At 40.0% G+C, this 17,162-nt stretch overlaps 1 protein-coding gene across 2 annotated transcripts; it reads right to left on the minus strand.

Moving 5' to 3' along the window:
- Positions 1-733: 733 nt before the first annotated feature.
- On the minus strand, positions 734-16,236 carry LOC109624087 (1-phosphatidylinositol 4,5-bisphosphate phosphodiesterase zeta-1-like). 2 transcript variants are annotated; one of them, XM_069528689.1, is made up of 12 exons: positions 16,077-16,236; positions 14,718-14,913; positions 13,201-13,402; positions 11,105-11,249; positions 10,756-10,908; positions 8,269-8,454; positions 7,972-8,122; positions 6,934-6,971; positions 5,627-5,725; positions 2,840-2,966; positions 1,207-1,356; positions 734-951 (listed from the first exon to the last, which is right to left on the minus strand). In XM_069528689.1, exons 2-12 carry the CDS (start codon positions 14,905-14,907, stop codon positions 869-871), a joined length of 1,524 nt encoding a protein of 507 aa, XP_069384790.1. In that variant the 5' UTR covers positions 14,908-14,913; positions 16,077-16,236; the 3' UTR covers positions 734-868. The 2 variants fall into 2 exon arrangements, with proteins under 2 accessions (XP_069384790.1, XP_069384789.1); XM_069528688.1 differs by having other exon boundaries at positions 5,627-5,799; positions 6,855-6,971; positions 16,077-16,235.
- Between the last annotated feature and the right edge of the window lie 926 nt (positions 16,237-17,162).

Here is a 17,162-nt window from a genome sequence, read left to right on the forward strand (position 1 = left end):
ACAAGTGTGTCCGATGTGTGTCTGTGTGTGTCTATGTGTGTGTTTGTCTGTCTGCACTAGAGAGAAGCGCTGAATGAATCTTGTGCAGTTGCGTTGTAAATAAAGATGTTTACCAATTCAAGGAAAGTATTGATTATTATGTGGTGATCACTATTGATATTTGGTTACAAATAAGTCAATGAGAAGGGAAAAAGATTTGTAATGGACGGATTTGTGTTCACACAGCTGAAAAAAATGTGGACCCAGACCACCTCCGAATGCGGTCTGGTGTGATTGGATCAGTTTCAGATCTGAGTGCGTTCACACCTGCACTATCACAGAAACTACATGTTAATACCAGCTCTCTTTCTTTTCCAAATATAGAGTCAGGGCTATTTATTTAAAACTTTTTTTTTTCCAGCACATACACAGAATGTACAGCTAGTGGAGGTGTGAGGGAATATTAGCAGAATTTGACAAATAGTGTATTGAATTAATATCACTTACCCCACCTTTAATATAAAATGTATTGCTTTGGAACCTGAAAGCATCACTATCTCGTGGTTGGGTATAAGATCATCACATGTGCAATAACTGCACTTAGTCTGCATCTATTATTAATTCCACAATAGAAATCTAATGTAATGTATTTTGTTCCTGTCTTTTAAGCCCTGTCGGAACCTGGTGATGTTTTCCTCTGCAGCTCACTGTGCATGCTGTAGAAAAATACACACGTGTTTTCTCACAATAAAACTGGTATTTATATCTGAGGAAAACTGAGCTTTTTTTGATTTATTTATATATTTTTGTTTGTTGTTGCTGCATCAGCCACGCTTCTTGTGTGTGTGCTTGTGTGTGTGTGAGTGTGTGTAAGAGAGGGAGTCTGTTTTTAGGAATACCAGACAAAGACAAAGAGGGAGGCTGGATCCAGACTGCATCCGTCTCGGGACAGGAGAGGTACCCAGCGATAGCCTGGAGGTGAAAAGAAATGTGTGTATATGTTAATACTTGCGCATCTTATATATACATGCAAACACACACACAGGAGCATTTGAAGACAAACTGAAGCACAGAGCAGAGACCAACCTTCAGTAACGCTGACAGGGTGACTGAAGGGAAATACAATGATGGCCACACAATGTCACCTGATGTAATTTAGCTCTTCTCTTTTGACTCCCCTCCCCCGCACCCTCACCCGCTGTCACTCTCCGTGTCTCTGTGACTCACCTTTCTTCAGGCTGCTGAAGGGCAGAGTGTACTGGCCCACAAAGTCACTACTGAGGAAGCCGGTGTGATCTCGCACACAGAAGCGGACGAGGCAGAGCTCGGGGACGCTGATGTTGAAGATCATGTCGGTGTCCCAGTGAGGAGTCAGAGCTGTAATGGTAACCACAATTCACCAGATTATTACAACCAATAACAATTGATGGGTTTAGTTTCTCTAATAAAGGTTTTATATTGATAATGGATCTCATGTATTTGTATATGAAATTTATTGTGACCTAACCCTAACCCACAGAAAATTGTCAATGTCAGATTGGCTCCAGCCCCACCACTATCAAAATGATAAGTGGTATAGATAATGGATGCATGGATTGAACTTTATGGTCTACTACATCATTAACTGTGCCTACTGTATATATTTTTTTTGAATACAACAATAAAACAGGCAGATAATAATAAATAATGCTGTAGATGATGCTACTGGAGATTCATATTAATAAATGTCTGAATCTCAGCAATGGCCTCTTCCTCTTCATTTTAAGTGTAACACAGTGTAAAAAAGTTAAAGGGAACAGTACCTGAACATAAATCTACTTAAGTAAAAAGAAATGAATAATGAAGTAAATGTCCTTGGTTACATCCCACCACTGCAAATATGGATTTGTTTAGTAGGTGTAATGTTTATCATGATACCATGTTGACCACAATATGATCCTGATGACATAATAATGCGTGACGAGTGATACACGGGTTCAGTTGTGCAGTGACAGAGGCGGAGTGAACACGTAGATAATTAATGAGTCTGTTGTGATTCACAACTCATTTCTGATTCAAAGCAATTTGTGCAAGTTCTTCTGTTTTCTTTTAAATCTACATTCATTTGTATTCACAAGTTACCTCATCTCTTTCATAGTGTGAAATGATTTTATGATTTATACCCATGCACTGGTGCTCTGCAGCCTCTAGGACGTTTTATTATCTCCTCTTTTTTTCTCTCCATCTTTGTCTGTTTTCAGCGGCAGCCACACAACAATGTATCTCTTAATGTTATGTTTGGGTCTTAAGTACATTTGTGAAAATGCAGGCACCAAATTAAAGGAGACAGACTGTGTTTAAGGCTGATCCACCTAAAATGTGAGAGGTCCTTAAAAACCCTCGACAGCTGAGGAATTAACTTCTGCACTTGAAAGTCTGATTATAGTTACAGGCTGTAAATTTAAGACCTAAACAGTCATTTTCATAGTTATCATCATAAACCAATGAACTAGTCCCAGTCATTATCAACGTTGGTGAAATGGTGATGAGATAATTCCAAAAAATCTTTGTATGCGTAAGGATTCAACTGGTGCAGTGACTGTCGACTCCATGTTTCCAGTCTTAGTGACAGTAGTGTGTGACAGAGTTCCCTTCAAAGGAAAAGCACTTCTACAGTTTGAAGAATTTCATCAGCACATTTCTCCTCTGAAGCCCATCCACAGCTTATCAGCAAAGAGTTTTAACAGGAAGAAAAAGAGGAACTTACAGAAATTGAATAATACTGCTGCCATAGAAAAATCCCATGATGCCAGTCAAACTGTTTCTAGAGATGCCCTAACAAAATGTATAAAAACTCTGCTGTTTGCAATTCAGTACTTACAATTGTGTTTGACAGTGTGTGTGTTTTTTCTGCAGGAGTCAGATGCAATCCCATTAATCTCCACTCTGACGAAGGGGTCCAGAGCTTTGCCGCTCCGGGGGATAGGAAGGTTGGACCCACTGATCACCTGCAGGTAAATACACACACAGACGATATGGAGAGTCACATGAGGGGCCTGTAAGAATCAAAGATTATCCAGGGATAAACAACAGAAGGTAGAACAGGAGAGGCGGTAAGAGTAAAGAAGAATAGAGGGGAAGCTGTAATTAAGTGTGGAGAGGGGCAGGATGATCTGCAGTCCTCTCACACTGAGCCTTCCCTACCCCAGCCCATGATCAAACACAAACCTGCTGGTACTTATCACGATACGCCCCACTTGGCTCTGATGGAGCTTTACAGTGTCCGGCCCAAAATTACAGTCCCTCCCCTGAAGTCATGCCACAAACGTTCAGCGGTCCACACTACAGAGTGTATACACACATAGCTGTTTGAAATCAGGATCTAAAAAAAGACAATTGCTTATAGTAAACAGTTTGATGCTAAATAATCTCACTAAAGCTCAAGGGGAAATATTGTTTTCCAGAGCTGATGAATAATTTGATTTTTAAATATTGAAAATGTGACCCTACCTATTGAATGCTGCTCATGACACTGATTACTACTGAGTCTAGTGCTGATGCAAGATGGCAGGATTTTCCCTGAAGTGATCGAATAATACATAGTGATGATGTGAATAAATAAGAGGGTTTTTTTTCCCCTAGGGCAGTCAAGAATTGAGCTCAGCACATATGTCACGCACTGTGTTGGGAAGATGTGTGTGTGTGTGTGTGTGTGTGTGTGTGGCCATGTCTCATGTGCTTATATTTAACTACACATCATCATCATCATAAAGTATTCACCATCACAGGTACAGTAGAGCCAATACTTATAGAGAACTTTTGAAAGCAACATGTACAAGTGGAAAGAACAAATAACCCATGATGCATCACTGGATCCAGGTGATACATAAGAAAACCGTTTATAAGTCAGTTTACCAAGATGACAAAAAGCTGTTTCTCATTACCGACTAGCAATGCAAATAATCTAGGTTATAATTGTTCAGGTTTTGTGATCTGCATCTATTTTATAACACCACCCAAACCCAAAGGAGGTAACGACAATTTCACCAAGGCCCAACAATTCCCTTAGACTCAATCAACTGAAATTAAAAAAAAAAAAAAAAATCAATCATACACACTTGTACATATCGGTTTCATGAAGATCCATTAAGTATTCTCTGGGTAAAATTGTGAAAATGTTAACATAAACATTCTATATCCCAATGTCAAAAGCAGTGATGAAAAATTCCTGCATCTGTCCCTTTGTCCTGGTCCACACCAAAATGTAACTGGTTCTGTCTTGACCCATGTCCCATCCTTCCATCACAGACAGGGGTGAAAACAACCTCCCTGCTGGAGGTAACAGAATCCAAACATTGTTTGACCAAACCTTTCCATGAACAACAATGCTGTAAATCTGGGAACTCACTCCAGTCTATACCTTGACTAAAAGAACAAAACAACATGAAGCACTCTACTGGAGCACTCTGAACTTTGCTTTTAGCTGTTTAAGAGAGACTCAATGCAACTTTGATGACATCCTGCTCTTGTACCAGTCAAGTTTAAATGCACTTATGATCATTTGCTTTTAGACTAAAACATCAGCCGAACTAAAATCATGTTTAAGAACAAGTAGTCAAAAGTTTTTATGCGAATAAGTCATTGAAAAATGGATCTATCTACTACGCAACCGATTTCCATGAAGTTTTGCAGAGGGGTGGAGCATGACATAAGAGGGTGTGGCTCCAGATCAGGGTTTTTTTTTTTCACTTTTTTTAACACAGACATTTTCAACATTTTCATTGATTTCTCAGAGAACAGTAAATTTGTAAGGATAAGTATCTGACCGCTCTACCCCCTAACAACAGCTGCCCCCCTAATGATGTATGAATCTCGATCTTGTTGAGGGGACTGATATATATGAGGATGATCCAAATAAAAAACAGGACGTAGTAAATTTAAATGTGGTCCCATGTGTTGTAATATGGTGGAGACAGATCCCAAAGCAGAGTGATTCAGTTTAAGAAGTATTTTCACTATGAGTCCCAAATTGTTGATGATCATGAAACTACAATGTTCCCTCGTCTGCTGTGAGTCCCATGTGATCACAGGCAGTTCCACATGTCTTTACTGTACAATGTCCTGTATATCTTATATATATTATATATATTATCTATAAAAGATGTGTATCTCATATATCTTATCACATTATCTTCTGTCCTTATGATAAGGACCTTATCATATGTGTGACTGCAATCGTCACAGGTTGACTGAAAAGCTGTAACTCGATGTAACTTGTGACTGTCTTCACTCTTTGCCATGTGTAAAACAAAGCTGCTATTACTCTCTTTCAAGACTTTTAGAATAATTGAAAAGGGGCATTTCTTAATTGGAACCTGCGTCTGATCGCCCGTCTCTCTCCTCTCCCTTTACTTTCTGACGGAGATAATCTCATTAAATGCAGACACTCTCAGGGAGTTTTACATCATTGTTGGTTCACAGCATCCGGCAGGAAAGCATTTATCTGGGGGCAAGGAGTAAAATGAGCTTTACTACACAATGGCCTAGATTGTGCGGCACAGACATTTATATGCACGTAAAGCGCACATGCACACAGAGCCCTCTAACATTACACCTTAAATCCAAAAATCCACCCTGAGTAGATTATGCAGCATTCAATGATCTGTACCTTGAGTAGCAAGTGAGTGGCTTTGAGTCTGTGCTGGCTACAGCTGGGATCAAAGCTCCTCTGACTGGACATGAGCACCGCCGGCTTCAGGGTGTACCCGCAGCCTCCGTTGTCCTGGAAACGGCCGTCATTAAGGTCCATAGGCAAGCCCAGAGACTGGAAATTGAGAGCCACTGCAAAACAACATGGGACAGTGTTGGAACAATGATAATGAGGAGCCACGGAGCAGAGGCAACAAAACAAACTTAAGAACAAAGCTTGTTAAAATAAAATGAGCTGCATGAGATGATCTATCTGAGTATTCTCCTTTTTTCTGAAGCTCATTCTGCAGGAGGAAGCTAAATTATACAAAGACTCCAAATGTTTACACAACAATGGCGTTTATTGCATCAGGGAGTGTTCAAAGTCAGTAACTGCAGTGAGAGCATGTGGAGTGGGGTTTCTCTGCAGTGCCAACGCTCTAGTGTTGCCATGTGTGCTGCAGAGCTGTGCTGTTGAATTACGGTTCGCCTGGAATAACATAAATAATGCAAATATTACATTTTGTCTGAACGAACACATTCCAATACATATATCTCCCATGCATTTCCACAGGATCCCATGTTCTACTCATGTGAGAGGAAGTGAACTGCACAGGCAGTCTGCTTATCGATCAGCAGGGCTCTACATCAGCGTCAGCGGTTGATTGATGCTGATGGATGAAGAGGCAGAGTGACTGACAGGGACACTGACCGGGGGGTGGAGAGTTCGAGCTTGTGGGTGAATGATGCATATATATATATAACTTAAATACCTAATATTTTTAGCAGTTTTGTTTTATTTATTAGGGTTAATTTATGTATAATTAATCCATGTTTTATTTTTTGTAGACATTTACTAATGGGTCCAATTAATTATATATATAGTATAATATAGGTCCAATTAATTTAATTGTATTAAGTGATTTATAATTTCCATTTCCATGACTCCTACCATCTTTCATAACTGTAAATAAAATAATTCTACATTCACTCTACGTATAAAACATTGCATTAACTTTCTACTTACAGAAATCTGTAAAGGTTCAGCAAAAGTTAAAATCTGTATTTTTGCCAAATTATAAATCCTATGTTAATGCATGTGGCCACGTGTATGAGATTTAACAATACTTATTGTACACACAGTCATGTGTGTTGTGTGGTTTTGCCCTTTAATAAAGTGGCCTCTACTCTCTCGCTCTCCGACTCACCCAGCTGAGAGCCGACGTTCCAAAACTCCTGTGGGTTGTAGTTGGACGAAGACGTCCTGGAGGCTGCTGGGTAAATCCTGCAGAGGAACTTCTGGTTGTGCTGAACAAAATCTGCACCTGAGAGAGTCGAAAACGCAAAGTTCAAAAAGGTCAGACGTCTCCTCTCACACATACGTGTTAATGAGGGTTCATGAGTTCATTCTGAACTATGTAACGCTGTGATCCAGTGAAAACAAGTGTATATCTAGCTCGGCCAAGGAAATTCTGTTTTCACCCCTGTCCATTTGTTTGTTGGTTTGTAAGCAAGATCAAACTAAAACTAGTTTGAGGATGTCATTTAGGTCAGGGAGGAACCTATTAAAGGTGGTGAAGATCTGGATGGGGATGGGTGTTTTTCAACATTTTATTGATTTCCCAGGGAATAATTCATAGAACTTGATGAAAAATATCATGCACATGTTTCATCAACTGAAACAGGATACTGTAAATGAAATCATTTTAGTGATCAAGTGTTAAACGGATCAGGTTTCCACTCCTGAATAACTATCTTCATTCTGGATAGACATGGAAAAAAACTTGCACACACCACTGCCTGTATGTGATCGTTCCTCTGTGGGCTTTGACAACGACAAGAGACTTCAGGTTTTTTTTTTACAGCTTCACAGTAGCTGAGGCTGTTCATTGTCCCTGACAACCAGGCTAACAGGCTCATAATGTCTCTCAGTGACTGAAAAGTGTAATTTCTCCTCAGCGGAAACAGATTTCATCTCTCTACATCACCGTGCTTCTCCAATATACTGCTGCACAGCAGAGTGATGACAGTTTAACTGAATATCAGTTGATCCAGACCTCTGTGGGCTCTTTTTACTTCCCCAACAGTGGGAATATTTCTGCTTCATTCCCTGAATTGTACTCCCCTATGTCGTATATGTCATGTTAAATATGCATTTACTATTATGGAGTTTTATGGCCTTGGGTGTAATTGGATTTCTTGTCAAAAGAGGGACTTTGAGCTCAATGTGATAATAAATCATGTGAATCCACTGGGCTCATCGAAATGATATTTTCTAATACTTAGCTCCATTTCATGATTTCAAATCAATAAGTGACAGTTTACCTGAGGATCTGGCGAGCTTGCATGCTTTCTTCTCTGCCAGAGACGTGTTCTCGTAGCAGCTCTGATTGTCCTTAGAGTAACTGAAGCTGACGAACTTGACAGACGTTGTGTAAATGACCAAGTCAGATAAAACTTTGGCCACCACCACCTTCTTCGAATCAATTGAGGATAGAGAGGAAGACAAACCAAAGATAACATTCATCAAACAACAACGAGAGTTTACATTTAAATATTTTAAAATATGAACCTTTCATTCAAAATCTCTCTGCGTCTAAACCTGTTCTTGCCCTGACTTACTTTCTTCTTTGGCCCTGCCTTTCTCGCAGACCAGAACTTTGACGTGGTTTGAAAATCCTCGTCTTCTTCATCCTCCTCATCACCATCCTCACCTTCATCTACGCTCTCCTCTATCTCTGTCCCTGATGCACCTTCTGCCTTATTCTTGAGCTTTTTATTCTTGATGAGGATCTTATACTTCAGGTCCTGGCATTCCCACAAACACACATATACTGTGGTATGAATTCACCTCGAAATAAATAAATGATTAACTTATCTTGGCACACGCATTCACATCCAACTTATAAAAACACATATCACTGTCCCTGTTCCCACATCCTCAAACATAAAACACAAATTTCAAAATGCTCCTTTTGCCCGTTTGTTGTTAATCTTTATTGGAGAGCATGGTATTTTAGTCTGAGAGCAAGAATTATTGATGTATCATTCACATTGTGTAATGCTTTCCATAAAAAACTTGCACCTGCTCTCAGGTTTCCATGCTTGTGCTTAAATTTTGTTAACACTACACCTGGTAAATTTAAGAACAAGCAGGGGCTTAGATTTACTTTGCTTGTGCTCAAACTTTGCCGCTTGGACTTCCTGTGCCCCAGCGTCAGCTCTTTTCCTTGATGTCATGCTGCTCCTGTGTACGCGTGCACATCTGCTCTTGCACTTTCAGATATTCATAATAGATATTTTCTTTTACACTTGAATTTACAAGTCTGTCAAAATTCCCCAGCCAATAGAATGCCAGGTGTAGTGTTGATAAATATTATCAAAGCACAAGCAGGGGCTATTTGAGTGCGAGTCCTTGGCTTTCAGTGAGAGCATTACAAAATCTAAACGGGAAATCGATAAGTCCTGCTCTCAAACTGAAAGACCACACTCCTGGATAAAGATGGAGGGGAAAAAACAAGAAACTACCCCTCTATGGTTTGACACAAAGTCCTTTAGATACATTCACATCACACAGCCAGGCATCCCATTATAAAGAAGGAGAAAGCAGCAGGTGTATCGAATCACTGAACCACACATCTGCTGCTGCGTTTCACCACCGCAGCTCCAAATCTTTTGGTAATCTATAGGTCTCTCTACGCAGATGAGCAGCAATATGCTGAAATTAAAAAAACATTGAGGTCTCACATTTGGAAGCAGCTCTATGGTGATCCACACCACAGGAAGTCACACATAATGCATGCACAGGCAAAATATGCAAAATAATTACAGATCTGCCGACATCAACAACCTGTAAGAGTCCATATAGTATGGAAATTACAAGCTTCAGAGCTTCTTTTGGCTCTGCACACTTTCATTTTTCATTGCCGTTACACAAAATGACAGTCTGTAGAGCTGGGATAGAGACTTTGCTTATGCTGGTGTAATTTAGGATTTCACACCAGGTTCTTGAAGAGAATTCCATCACATTACAACAGTACATGGCCTTATTTTTGTTTGTTTGTAAGCTTAAAATGGGAGGTAGCACCATTGTCTTAAGTTTAACTGTTGCACCTTCTCCATTCAGAAGCACCAAGGTCGACCAAACTAATGCTTCTGGATGTATCAAGATCTTGGATGAAAAATAGAGGTGACTGGGCCTTTGCAGTGGCTGATCCTAATCTGTGGAACAGTTTACCTCTTCACATTAGAACCGCTCAGACCCTAGCAACATTTAAATCAATGCTAAAGACTCACTACTTCTCACTGGCTTTCATTTTAGTTTGATTTGGAGAACCTGATTTCATCTACTATCCTGCAATACTTAAAATATCATATATCTCATAGACTGAGAGAAAAGAGAAGAGTCATTTTGGCAGCAATCTCGTGGTGGAGTATAAAGTAATGAAAACTGAGTGGTAACCAATTTGTGTGAAGCTGCATGGATGTGACACTTGTGACATGAACAGTAACTCAGCATTGCTGCAGGTTCAGAGTAAAAATTAAACCAATAGCATAGAGGCTCCTACGTAAGCCCACCCTCCCTGAGTCATACAGATAAATATATAGGGGGAAGAGATATTGTATGCACACTCAGGATAAAATAGAACTCGCTTGCAACAAAAGTAGCACAAGTCAGAGAAACTGGTGAGACACCCTCTCAGCGAAAAACCTTTTTATCCTCATCATGTTCAACAGATGCTCCTGTTTCAGATTAATCGAAATGAACAATCCGCTCAAGTGCTTAAACATGTTCAAAATGACGGACACTTTTTGGGATCAATCGCTTCACATTAGATTTTGTGAATCTCTGCCAGATTAAAGAGGCTCGCAGACGTCCACCCTAACGTCCCAGAGGAGGAGAGAGGCAAAGGAAGCCTCAGAGAGAGACTAATGAGGCCCTCTGTGGTGATGAAAAGGTCTTGTTTCCCATGTTTCCTGTGCTACATGACAGATGTTGAGGATCCATGCATACAAACACCATTATCCCTCTATATGCAGCAGCGGCTCGAACATTAAACACACATTTAGCTTTATAGTCGGATAGCCAGTGCTTCCTCTGAGTCTTACATTTGGGCTTGGGAGGTCTCCAGTGGTCAGATGATCCAAGGGAGCTCTCAGCAGCTTCTCCCCAAGGATAGAGATGAGGTACTGGGCCATGACCTCTTGCTGCTCCTTGGAGCAATGGTTTTCCAACGACAGGATAACCGGGCAGGCAGACACCTGTCAAGAAATAATCATGCCTGATAAAAAAAAAAAATCCAATCCCTTATTTCTAACAATTAGCATCAACCTTGACACAGAGAAGAAAAGCTTTTCTATCAGAGCAAATGCAGCTCTATCAGGGTGGACACTGAGGTCAATGCTTGTGGCAGCACTCCAGGAAATACATGCCGTGTAACATAGTGTGTGACGTTACCTCGAAGGCATGTTGCTCCACAGTTTTGATGACATCCCTAAAGAGAATCTTTGTGGTCAGTGTGTAGCCGTGGTAGACGACAGGCTCCATATCTGGTCCATCCCAGCAGTCAATCTCCAGACAGCGACAGCCTTTCCTCAGAGCACTGTGTCACACACACACACACAAACACACACACACACACCCACACACACACACATAAATACAAACAGAGATGCATGCACACACACTTAGCTGTGGAAAGGCTATGAAAAGTACCTCTAATGTACTGTGTGAGAAATGAAAAGGGAAGCGCTGAGAAACAAACTGAGCAATTTTCTCTCTAACTAAATCAAGGTATCACAACAATATCCATAAAATATTGTATCTGAATAATCCATAATAATGCTGAAATGTAATTATTTGTTACAACAGCTTTTGTTGTGCCATTTCTATCAGGTCAGGTTTATATATTACAGAATATAGAATATACAAGATATTCTTTCTGTTAGTGATTGCTTTCACAGCAGAGGTGATGAAAATAATCCCTATGCATGAGAAAAGTTACAGAAGAAAAAACAAACCACTCACGTCTTAATGTTCAGTCTGGAGCCAGAAGGTGGGAAACAACTAGCCAAGCTTAGCAAAAGACTGGAAACAGGGGCACCTGTCTACCCCCAATGTTCAATATGCCATAATCTAAATGTCACTAACACTGAAATGTTAAAATGACTTGTTGTATTGTAGTCACTCCGCTGAGACTTGACAACACAGGTGTGAGCTATCTACAGCTAATGCATACAATACACAGTTTAGAGTGTGGATACCCGACCAGAGCCCATTGGGAGCAATCCGGACCGGACAAGTCGGGCTAGGTTCCCACAAAAAATTATTGGAATTACACATGGGTTTGGTCACGTTGGCTTTGCCTTTTACCTGAATTCTTACGCCGAACATGCCGGTAATCAGGGAAACCATAAGGCTAAGGTTGGACTTGGTGAATTTTCTCTTGGGCTCAGTCAGGTGATGACAGAAAATCGCAGCCTGAGCCGTACTTCAGTACAGTTGGTACATACAGGAAAAAAAACCTTTGCAAAAACTGCTTCTTTGTCAAATTTTCAAGAATAGTAGAGCAACTTTAGAGAGACAAACTGTATCTATTCTTAATGCTAAGCTAGGTTAATCACCTATATGCGTTCATGTCTATGACATTACAGTAGTATGAATTATATGGTCTTTCAGGAAAATGGACGTTTAAATTTTTTTTTGCAGTGTTCATTATTTCAGTGAATAATAATAGTATACATTTCCTGTGTATGCATTTTTTATTTCTACATATAAAAACAAAGGGGGGGAAATGTAGCAGAGTAAACGACGCCAGGACCCACATTTTACTCTAATAAGTAATCTAATTGCATCCTTACCCCTTATTTCTCACTTGCCAATTCAACATTTCAGAAGGTTTTTGTGATTCAAGTTTTCTTTCCAAAACTAATTTGGATATTTTACTTTCTTCACTCTTCCACCTGTGGGCTTAAGGTGTTAAAAACCCATCACCTGGCCCCTGCCTCTTCCCTCTATCCCCTCGAGGTGACTCTTTCATCATCTGCATAAACCAGAGCCTCCAGGCCGCTGGGTTAGAGCGTTCCACTCTGCCTGCCAGTCAGGTCGCTCAGCACTTTCACAGGGACCATAAATGCAGCACTTCTGCTGCCATCAGCCCCTTTTGTAATCACCTCCATTGTCCCATAAAGGGACCACAGCAATTTCAATGTCTGCCTCAGCACATGAGTGGGTCAATGACATGAGAGGTAAAGGAGATTATCCAGATAACACACAGTTATCTGGAGGAGAGACCTTAAAGAGAGGATCACGGTGTGTGGAGGAGCATTTTAGATCTGTATCATTTTTAAATTGACCTTATCATTTGTTTTGACTGAGATCAAAAAGTAGATTGATGTATTATCCTGGATACAGCTGATGTTGGCTGATTGGCAAATTTAATCCATGTGCAATTTTATACATCGCACAGATTAAAAAGAGCTTAAAAGTTCATTCCTGACGATGTAATGGGGGTCATTTTCTCTGGCTGTGCTGTACATGCTGCACTCTCCTACCAAACATAAGCATCCAGGTGGCTTTTTCCTACGAGCTGGTCTCCAGTCAGGTAGGTGTTGTGTGATGAGGAGATGAAGTAGCTGGTGAGAGGCTGATCCATGTCTTGGTACACGGATGCGTGGGTCTGGTCGAACACGCAGCAGTCTTTGGACTCCATGTACCTGAGGAATCCCTCAAATGTCAAGCACCTGCTTTCTCTGGCTGGAGAAGGAGCAGAGTAACACTAAAGTCAGAATCCGCATCAATTCCTTTACCCACTGCAAAAAAAAAAATTAAAAACAGAGGCAGACTGCTGTGTTGCCACATTAAAACAAATCAAATGGAAAACAACGTTTTAGGCACATGCTAGTGTTTAGCAGATGTTTAACAGGAAGTGTTTACAACGGCCACCATCCAGCAAGTTAACCAGCTAACATATTAGCACAAGACACAGTGGGTTGGTGGGAATGTCAGTGTTGCAAGTATTTAAACCAAAGTCTTGAACTGCTGGGGGGACTAAGAAAAGTCACAGTAGTGACACAGTTGACATTGTTGCCACAGGGCTAACAAAGGGCTGATATCCAGAGTCAACCATTCACACTTAATGTTCACACTTATGGACAATTAGGAGTCTTTCATCTAAACTACTTTACTTTATTATAATGGTTATGATTTCAGCTGTAAAGAAAGACACATTTTCAATATTTTTTTTAGTCAAGACATTAGACATTAGAAAACAAAAGAGTAAAAGTATCCTTAGTCTGACATAGGTACTGTAAAACTCTTCCAACTAAATAATCACCTCAAAAGATCAGCAACATCACTGAAACAGTTCTTTTATGAAAAACTCAAAGGTACAAAACTGCAAAAACTTGAGATTAAGTGCCTGCATCTCTTAAAGACCAAAAATTACTGAGCCTAAAAAAAGTCATTGCAGGAAAAGCAAAGGTTTAATCGATATCATTAAAACTAATTGTAGATTCAAGAGCTCTCTCCTGTCACTGAAGAAGTACAATAAAGTTCTCAAGTACTCGTCCAATATCAATATAGCACCTTTAAGAAATATACAGTATATGGTATATGTATTTATACTGGTGCTACATGAGCTTTAAACAAGCTTCTTGATAACCTCTCATACTGAAAGATTGTACCATGTAGTGACAACATTGAGGTTATGCTGCAGCATTGACTAGTTGTTGTGAGCTTTGTGTTGTTTTCACTGTTTTTCTGTTTGTGGTGGTATAAATGATTCCACAGTGCACTGGGCCTGACACAACATCTGGTGTACTGGTCCACTGACATGCCTGATTCCTCCATTTTCCTTCTGTCATTTCAGCCTCCTGCCTCTGGGCTCATACAGCAAACCACTTTATCTGCCAGACACCACTGGAGCTCAGATCTGAACTTTTATAGCTAAATTGGTGTGATTACGTGACAAAGCTTTATAGTCCATCAAGACTATACAGTCATTTTCTTTACACATATAGTAATGAGCAGCATGCAGCCTGGCATGTTACACTGTTCTCCTTTCACTCACCCGTTTCCTCAATCTCATATCTTTCAATCAGACTCTCTGCCGTCTCTTGGTTTGCTGTGAGCTCCATCTGCTCCTTGTGGAGGAACCTGACGAGGTCACATGCAGGCAAAGTGCTCTGGCCTGAGGCGTAGCTTTCGTACAGATGCTGGATTTCAGCTCTCCTGGAGGAGGGGGGCTTGACTTTCTTCATCTTGCCCTGCACACACCATAATAACCTTTCAATCCATTGTCACTGATCCTGGAAGGTTATTCTTTCCTTTAGTGCTTTTTCATATAATGATCTTACAATTTTTCAGCAAGGCTTAATATTCTTCATGATAGTGAAGAAGGAAAAATATTGAATTTAAGTCAATTTAAGACACAATACTTAAAAATCACCTTCACCAAGGAAGTTGTGTTTTCACTCCCTGATGTTTGTTGGTTAGTTTATTGATTTGTATGTTTTCCAAGGTTACACAAAAACAACAATACAGATTTCCACAAAACTTGTTCTCATAGAATAATTCATCATTCTTGGATTTAAAAAGGGGGCAGTTGGGTCTTGGTGGAGATATGTGCTTTACTAAGTGCCTTTCTTGTTTGTAATGTCATGTTGGAGACATTAGACACAGCGCATCACTTGCACTCTATAAATAAACAGGGAATACTGAATAGCATTCTCAAACATGAGAAACATCCCAGCATTTACCTGAATTTCTTTCTAACTCTGCATGAGAGACAATAAAAGAGAAGTCAGGGCTTCTCCCTTTCTCTCACCCTCCACCCATCTCTCCCCCACACCCGCTGCATCTCTTCTATCAAATACTGCGACGTCTGTGGTACGTTCTCATTTCAGTTCCTCTCTGCTTCTTGTCATTCCTCTCAGTCGGTGAGACAAAGTGTCTGTGACTTTCTCTGGCTTTGTGTGTGTCTCTCACCCTCCACACATTTCATTCCTCTGTTCAGCAACCTGTCATAGTTCATTCATATGCCTATAAGCCAGTGCTGCCTGCGTAACGTGCAGTTGGACGCCTCATCTGCTGCATCTGTCGCCTCTGTGTGAGCGAAACAAAGCAACCAACCCTGCTCTGATCTTCATTAACCTATCATGCAGTTGCAGAAACTGTATCTGAACCAAGAGATCCCTGTAAAGTGGTGCACTGTGTTTAAAAAAGCTAATAGTTGACCAGTGACACATGAAACATCATAGATATTACATAAGATAAGATAAATGTCCCTCACACCCTGTACACTATTATTTCCCAACCTGGAAACCATTCTTACTGAGGAAGGGATTAGCTAAATACAACTTCAGTTGGACTGAAATGTTTAGCATTAACCTGAAAACGTAAAAAAGACATCATGTAAACAACAGCCTACCTCAAATATGAATGCTCCCTGAGCCTCTGTAGTGTGGGTGTTTAGGAGGTAAACAGGAAATCAGCAGATCATCAAAATATTTAAAGTAATCAGACTTTTTCCAGCAGGACTCTGAGGTAGTACACAAACTTGTTGCCATAGTAACAAGCATTGTGTTCCTGGGGATGCTGTATAACAGATCATAACTGCCTTACACATGACTCTTTCTGAAGTATGGCAGAGCAGGATTGTGTCTTCTACACTTTTTCCAGATATGAGTAACAGACTTGGTGGTAAAAAATGTATACACTTTCATACATTTTTACACTTTCATACATTTTTACTTTTGGAAACTGATCTTTTTTCCCCCAGTGTCCAAGCATCCCTTTTTACCAAGCCCGGTGGAGTCTATAGGGTTGGGGGTGCCACCACGGTCACCATCCACTATGTCTTGACTCCTAATGATTTTGTTGATCCCTTAATATTTTTTATCAATCAGGTAGAAATTATCATTCGCCCCCTAGTTTTCATAATAAATTCTTACATTGACTGAATTATGCATTTGTAGCAGGGCAATAATATGTGAAGCCAGATACAAAATAAATCATATAGCTCCTATATAATGAACTAAATGTATATTTTATTTGTGTAAATAGCTATTGGAAGTTATTTTGCTGTAACGTCAAGCTCTGGTGCATTTGCCACAATTTTGCTGACATTTTATTTATAATGTCTTCAGTTCTTCTCACTCATAACTGCAACTCAAGACTAAAACAATATGACATATGTGACCACTGCTTTAAACCTCCTAAACATCAATATGTTAGTATTCTCATTTAAATGCATTGTGTAACAGCATGTTTGTGTGAAAGATTTGTGGAAGTGATCCTGATAAAGTAAATGCCCTTTGTCATTTGAATATTCATCTGAAGCCCTGATATTCCAGACCAGGGTCCCTGTATTCTCAGAAAATTGTGGCCACTATCCATCAGTTGGTATGTTGGTGAAAATCAAGATCTACATGTTTTTTTATGAAAATGTTATTAATGATAATGTTACTGTTGTATTTAAACAACCAATTGTAGATGTATGAGTTCAGTGAGTGTT

This window comes from Paralichthys olivaceus, chromosome 7 (genome assembly GCF_024713975.1).
Source record: "Paralichthys olivaceus isolate ysfri-2021 chromosome 7, ASM2471397v2, whole genome shotgun sequence".
In the NCBI taxonomy this organism is placed as follows: domain Eukaryota; kingdom Metazoa; phylum Chordata; class Actinopteri; order Pleuronectiformes; family Paralichthyidae; genus Paralichthys; species Paralichthys olivaceus.